General features: G+C 38.1%; 1 protein-coding gene across 1 annotated transcript in view; it reads left to right on the top strand.

Moving 5' to 3' along the window:
• The first annotated feature begins 1,221 nt into the window (after positions 1–1,221).
• eif2ak4 (eukaryotic translation initiation factor 2 alpha kinase 4) overlaps positions 1,222–7,500 on the top strand; it is a 69,657-nt gene continuing 63,378 nt past the window's right edge. The window contains exons 1-4 of the mRNA XM_079634066.1: positions 1,222–1,505; positions 2,975–3,081; positions 3,880–3,982; positions 5,899–6,072. Of these exons, the coding sequence (XP_079490192.1) occupies positions 1,407–1,505; positions 2,975–3,081; positions 3,880–3,982; positions 5,899–6,072 (483 nt within the window). The 5' untranslated portion in view covers positions 1,222–1,406. The remainder of the gene's footprint in view (positions 1,506–2,974; positions 3,082–3,879; positions 3,983–5,898; positions 6,073–7,500) is intronic.

The following is a 7,500-nucleotide window of genomic DNA, read 5'->3' as shown; positions in this document are numbered from 1 at the left end:
GTGCAGTTCCAATATGTACTGCAGTATTGTGTGCAGTTGTGCACAGCTCTACCCAAAGGGAGGTTATGTTTGTTGTAAATAAGGGTGTATTTTTACTTTTGCACAATGCTGTGAACAAATTAGAATTGCAAAGAGCATATGCAGTAAAAATGTGAAACATTCAGTGTCTTGTAGTTACCTCACTAAATACAGTAATGTGTAACTTTACTGTATTTTTCAAATGGCTGTGCAAATAGTATATATTTGTGCCGTCTTGAGCATTTTCAATGTCACCAATATCTGCTTTTGTGCATTGGAAAACATGTACAGAGTAAACTGTCATAATGAAAACATGACAAACTTGACTATCTTGTTCATCTATTTCCCATCTGCCTTTTTTGTTGTTATCTCGGGACGCCTGTCCCGAGATAACTCAAATAGAGTTTGTCAGCTCCAGTTATGTATCCAGCCTCTCATGGAGACTTCAGATGCCCCAACGCCTGTGATGAGACGACTCGACGCCTGTGAAGAGACGACCCAACGCCGGCGATATGTTATGCCCTAAATTTCATGATTAACTAACTGTATTTTGTATGTATATTTTTGAAATGCATTTTCTGTAAAGCTGCTTTGAAACAATGTGTATTGTGAAAAGCGCTATACAAATAAACTTGAATTGAATTGAATAAGCAATGGTGTCAGGACTTTTCATCTTGATGACACTGACATGAATACTTGCTGTTGAGGAATGAGCGATCCATTTTGAGCAAGTGACACGCTTTTGCAGGTTATCAACATGGTTATCAGCTAGGTTTTGCAGTTTGCACTAATTGTTTTGAGAACTGCACTAACTGTTGTGCAAATGTAAATAGTGATGTGAGAAATGCACCAAAGCGACTGAGAAAAACTGTAAAAGTAAAAAAAAAATAAACAGAAATACAAAACATAAAAAAAGAACACACCGGAATGCAAAATAATTAAAAGCATTAGGAAAACGCTAACTTAAAAAAGTGAGTTTTTATGTTGGATTTAAAAAATATTTATTAGGCTAATATAAGGAAGTGAGTCTAGGAGCACAGCATGAGAAAGCCCTCGTGTGTGTATGAACGATGTGTGTGTGTTCGACAAGGAATTTTCCGCTTACATGATGCAACCCATTTCTGCAAAAAAATAAATAATACTAAAATGTGGAATATAAATATTTTTGTGAAGAGCAACAGCGCCTCTCAGCGGAAATATAAGGGAACTGCAGCGTGCGCGCACACGTCATCAGAGCGACGCACGAGCGTGACGTGACGCTGCCACGCGACGCGACGGCTGTAGTGATTACATGCCTCCACATCAGAAGTTTTATGAATGTTTTCTGCGCGGTTTCGCTCGGGGATGGTGTCGAGGAGTGTGTGTGAGGGCTGAGCTCCGCATGCAGGATGAGTGATTACTCTCTTCAGCAGGAGAACGAGCTCGAGGCGCTGGCTTCGATATACGGGGACGATTTTACCGATGTACGAGCGGAAGATCCATGGAAGGTATTGATTTTATATTCAGAAATGACATCAGTGTGTCTTTAAGAGCACAAACAGTCACAATATAGTTGTTCATTTCACTTTCCACGTCCTGTGCTCGGATTTGAAAAGGTGGGCGTGTCATATGGTAATTAGCTCAATGTTGTGACATGCAACGTGTGTTATGTTACAGTAACATGTAGTTAATTAACTGAAACCATGAAACTTATAAAGCTTATCAGAAGTTAAAAGAAAAGAAATTCACCCCCCCCCCCCAAAAAAAATTCTGTTTTTAATTAAAAAAAAATTTAATACTGCTTTTAGAGAAACATTATGCTGTACAGTTATATTTAAATTCTGTTACATTTTTTTCAAGTTAAACCGGACTTTTATTCTAGCGGGTTGTCAACTTTTCTTTATTAACAAATTCTGTTTATATATATATATATAAACTAGTTCAATGCATATATATATATTAGGGCTGTCAAAAGATTAATCGCATCCAAAATAAAAGTTTGTGTTTCCATAATATATGTGTGTACTGTGTATAATTATTTATATAAAAACACACACAATCATGTATATATTTAAGAAAAATTGGTTATATTTATATATAAAATATTTATATATAATATAAAATATATAAATGTATATACAGTATATAAATGCAATTATTCCTTAAATATATACATGAATATGTGTGTATTTATACATAATAATTCTACACAGTACACACACATATATTATGTAAACACAAACTTTTATTTTGCATGCGATTAATCACGATTAATCTTTTGACAGCCCTAATATATATATATATACATACATTAATTTTAATACTGATTTTAGAGGAACATTCTACTGTACAATAATGTTTTTATTCTCTCACAATTGTTTTTAAAATTAAACCAGACTTTTATTTTGGCGGGTTATTACTAAATTAATAATAATAAATTCTGGATTAAATTTTAATCGCTAAATTAAGTTTCAATATTTATAAAGCAACTATATATATATATTATATATATATATAATATATATGGAATGTGTTTTTTTCAGAAACTTTTTTGTGTTTTAATTTTTCTCGGTTTATGATTTAATACAAATCAATTATCAAAATTGGTGGTGATCAAATGAAGGCATAAAACATTTACAATTTATTTAAACAATTCCTTTTTTTTGTCAAACAAAAAGCTGCACAACAGCTTTACTGTTAAAACATAGAAGAAAAATTGTGATATTATTCATAGTTCTAAGTTCTAAGAACATTCTACTGTACAATAGTATAATAATTCTGTCACAATTTCTTCAAGTTAAACCAGACTTTTGTGTGTGTGTGTGTGTCTGTCTGTGTGTGTGTGTGTGTGTGTGTGTCTGTCTGTCTGTCTGTCTGTCTGTGTGTGTGTGTGTGTCTGTCTGTGTGTGCGTGTGTGTGTGTCTGTCTGCGTGTGTGTGTGTGTGTGTGTGTGTGTGTGTGTGTGTGTGATCCGCAGGTCAGACGTCCTCCTGAGGTGTTCCTGAAGCTGCGGCCGAAGGGACTCGGGACTCGCTTCGTGTCGGTGGATCTGCAGGTCAGGTGTCCTGACACGTATCCCGATGTGTGAGTGCCACTGAACACACACTCGCGCGGTCACATGACACGCAGCTCAGCACACACACAGCAATGCATGTGTTTTGGCAAGCCATTTATTTTATTATATTATTAATATATATTAGGGCTGTCAAAAGATTAATCGCATCCAAAATAAAAGTTTGTGTTTACATAATATATGTGTACTGTGTATAATTATTATGTATAAATACACACACATTCATGTATATATTTAAGAAATATTTGCATTTATATACTGTATATACATTCATATAATTTATATTATATATAAATATTTTATATATAAATATAACCAATTTTTCTTAAATATATACATGATTGTGTGTGTTTATATATATATATATAAATAATTATACACAGTACACACACATATATTTTGTAAACACAAACTTTTATTTTTGATGCGATTAATCTTTTGACAGCCCTAATATATATATATTTATTTATTGTTCTTTTTTATTTTCATGCAGTTCAAATAGTTCCAAATACACAAGAATAATGCACAAATAAAATAATGCATGTTTGTGTGTTTTATTTCAATATATATATATATTTTGTTTAATTACTTTTTTTTTGGCACTTTTTCTTTTTCACGCAGACGAAAGCACCAAATACGCACAAATAAAATAATGCTTTTTTTGTGTGTGTTTTATTTCAAATGTATTTATTTATTGGTCTTTTTCATTGTCATGCAGTTCCCTCATGATTGTTACGCTGCTGTATAATAATCTCGATAACCAGAGAGTGTCCTTGTGTGTGTTGTCATGTGACCCGTGACATCATCAGGCCTCCAGAGCTGGAGCTGAAGAACGCCAAAGGTCTTTCTCACGACAAACTGGAGGAGCTGAAGGCGGAGCTCGGCACACTGGCCAGAGCGCGCTGTGGAGAGGTCAGATCAACCAGAACCAGTGCTGGTCCAGTTACTTGGAAAGAGTGATTAGTTACTGATTACCGAGTACTTCTCCAAGAGAGTAATCCAGTTACTTTACTGATTACTTATTTTCAAAAGTAATTAGTTACTTTACTTCAAAAACATGATGCACGACCTGAATACCTTTCAGCCTAATTCTATTCTTTATACATTCTCTTTTTTTAAAACTTATTTATTAATTTCAATATTTTAACTTTATGCACATTGCATTAACTAAAAATTAAATTGAATGCAACAGTCTCAGACTTGAAGAAAATTGTTGAATATTTAAACAATTTCTGCACATTCCACCATATTTTAACGAAATAAACAAAGTCCTTCTTCTGTTAACTTGTATTTCTGCATATTCCAGCATTTAAAATGCAATTTTTTGTTGTTAAATCCTCTTTTCGATTAGATGTAAATAAAATACAGCAATAAAAGAATTAAAATGAAAGTCTCTCATGACTGTATTCCAAATTATCAACATTTACGTCTTTTAACAGTAAAGTGCAGATTAAGTTTTGTTTTGTAAATCGTCAGACATGTTTTTACCATTTCATTAAGTTTTGCTTTGTAGATAGCCTTTCTTTAAAGTGAATTTCGTTTTGTATAAATTGTATATTAATTTGAATAAATATTTCATCAACCATTTGCATGTATTTAACAAATACAAGGCAAATATAGCAGACAATATAATAAGCGTGACATGGAGGCGCCGGCGCGCTGCGTTCACTTTCGCTTTAACTAGAGCGCGCTCCTCATAAATGAATGAAACTCAGCGTAGGCCGATGCCTCATACATTAGCACTAAATATCTTTGCTGCATCCTTTCTAGAACAGACCAGGGCTTTCTCGCGGCTCGCATCAGCAGAGCATCGCCCATAGACCGCAGAACACTCAGCGGATGGCGGCGGCTGCGGCTTTGAAATTTGGTCAAAAAATGTTGGAGCGCATGATGAGTTTTGTGATGCGGCTGCGGATGAAATACCCCATCCGCGCAGCTCTATCGATCACAACATTAAACACAAATAGTATTTTTTTATTTTTATTTTATTAGGCGATTAATTTTCCATAGTGACATAGGAGGTGCCGGACCCAATAAAAAAGGTTCTGTATCCAACGTCGGGCGTGTTCCGGCTCACATTAAAGGATTAGTTCACTTTTAAAATGAAAATTCTGTCATCATATACTCACCCTTAAGTTGTTTCAAACCTGTATGAATTTCTTTCCTCTGCTGAACACAAAGGAAGATATTTAGAAGAATGTCGGTAACCAGACAGTTTTTGGTTCCCAATGACTGCCATAGTAGGAAAAAAATTTACTCGTTACTTGAAAAGTTAGTTACTTCTAACGCGTTACTGCCCATCAGTGCTCATAATGCACTGGCTCATAATATGCATGCACACATATATCATACATAAATATGGTAGTGTCCAAAAGTGACTCTCTCTCTCTCTCTCTCCCTCCCCCCCCCCCCTCTCTCTCTCTCTCTCTCTCTCTCCCCCCCCCCCTCTCTCTCTCTCTCTCTCTCCTCCCCTCTCTCCCCCTCCCTCTCTCTCTCTCTCTCTCTCTCTCTCCCCCCCCCCCTCTCCCCTCCCCCCCCCTCTCTCTCTCTCCCCCCCCCCCTCTCTCTCCCCCCCCTCTCTCTCCCCCCCCCTCTCTCTCCCCCCCCCTCTCTCTCTCTCCCCCCCTCTCTCTCCCCCCCCTCTCTCTCTCTCTCTCCCCCCCCCCCTCTCTCTCCCCCCCCCCCCTTTCTCCCCCATCCCCCCCTCTCTCTCTCTCTCTCTCTCTCTCTCTCTCTCCCCCCCCCCCCCTCTCTCTCTCTCCCCCCCCTCTCTCTCTCTCTCTCTCTCTCTCTCTCTCTCTCTCTCTCCCCCCCTCTCTCTCTCTCAGGTGATGATCTATGAGTTGGCGGATCTGGTTCAGGGTTTCCTGACGGAGAACAACGCTCCACCGTCGAGCTCGTTCCACGAGGAGATGCTGAAGAACCAGCGGCGTCTGCAGGAGCGACTCGCTCAGGAGGAGCAGCGCAAGATCGACCAGCGCCGCAGACAGGAAGAGCAGACGGTACATCACTTCCTGTCGCACATCATCACTTCCTGTTGCACATCATCACTTCCTGTTGCACATCAACCATTGCACACAACATTTCTGCTGTGTTTGTGTCTTGCTACACCATATTGAATGTCTTAAAGGGGGGGTATAATGCCCTTTTCACAAGATGTGAAATAAGTGTCTGATGTCCCCAGAGTGTGTGTGTGTGTGTGTGTGTGTGTGTGTGTGTGTGTGTGTGTGTGTGTGTGTGTGTGTGTGTGTGTGTGTGTGTGTGTGTGTGTGTGTGTGTGTGTGTGTGTGTGTGTGTGTGTGTGTGTGTGTGTGTGTGTGTGAAGTTTTTTTTTAAATTAAATCTTCACGTTTTGAGGGTGAGCAAAAGCGTACCGTTTTTGTGTCTGTCCCTTTAAATGCAAATGAGCTGCTGCTCCCAACACAGGGGGCGTGTGTGTGTGTGTGTGTGTGTGTGTGTGTGTGAGCAGTTCCGTTACCTCACACACACGCGCACTAAAATGTCAGAAAATGACTTATGTTCAAACTGGTGACTCGAAAATAAATGACAACATGTAGAAGCAACAGGACATTTCTGAATGGTTAGTTGGTGAATTTATGTAGATTATGTGGAGATAACTTTCATCAAGTCATTGATTAGCATATTCTGTCATGATACTCTATAAATCGCTAGTGTGTGACATGTTATTGCATTTGAGTAACGTACTATATTGCAATAAATGTGAAAAGACGGATGCGACAGCTTGAGCAAATGTGCTCGACTACAACAACTCTCAACACTGCGAGGAGTTTATGTAAATTTTAGGGTTTGTGATGTCATAACCTGGGGGCGGGGTTTATGTTAATTTTAGGGTTTTTTGATGTCATAATCTGGGGGTGGGGTTTATGTTAATTTTAGGGTTTGTGATGTCATAACCCGGGGGCGCGGTTTATGTTAATTTTAGGGTTTGTGATGTCATAACCTGGGGGCGCGGTTTATGTAAATTTATATGAATGACGCAAATTGACGTCATTCATATATGAGGTGAATTGAGTGTCTGGCGCGATACGCGCTTTGTGCATTCACGCGTCTAAAGCCGAGTTGAAAAATTTGAACTTTGGGGTCAATTCGGGGTTTGTGATAAACGGGGGCAGGCTTATAATGTCATTTTAAATGTTTGGCCTCAATAACTTATTTTGTAATGACTAAATGCCCGCGTGAAAGAAGAAATGACACTGTTCAGATGTGAACTATGAATGTGACACTGAACACTTGCAGTCGTAGGCTACATTTCTGAATGAGATGAAGAAAACTCACATAATTAAAGAAGTCGCTTGACCGACGTTATAACGAGTCATTCATGTATTTTAACTTGTATGTCATATAATAGAACCGAAGCTATAGATTGTGAATTTAAACATGTCTCGTTCACCAGCGGCAGACGTCAGGAG

The sequence above is a fragment of the Phoxinus phoxinus genome, assembly GCF_949152265.1.
Source record: "Phoxinus phoxinus genome assembly, chromosome: 13".
NCBI lineage: Eukaryota > Metazoa > Chordata > Actinopteri > Cypriniformes > Leuciscidae > Phoxinus > Phoxinus phoxinus.
Note: the sequence above shows the minus strand (reverse complement) of the source record. Positions and strands in the feature narration are given on the sequence as shown.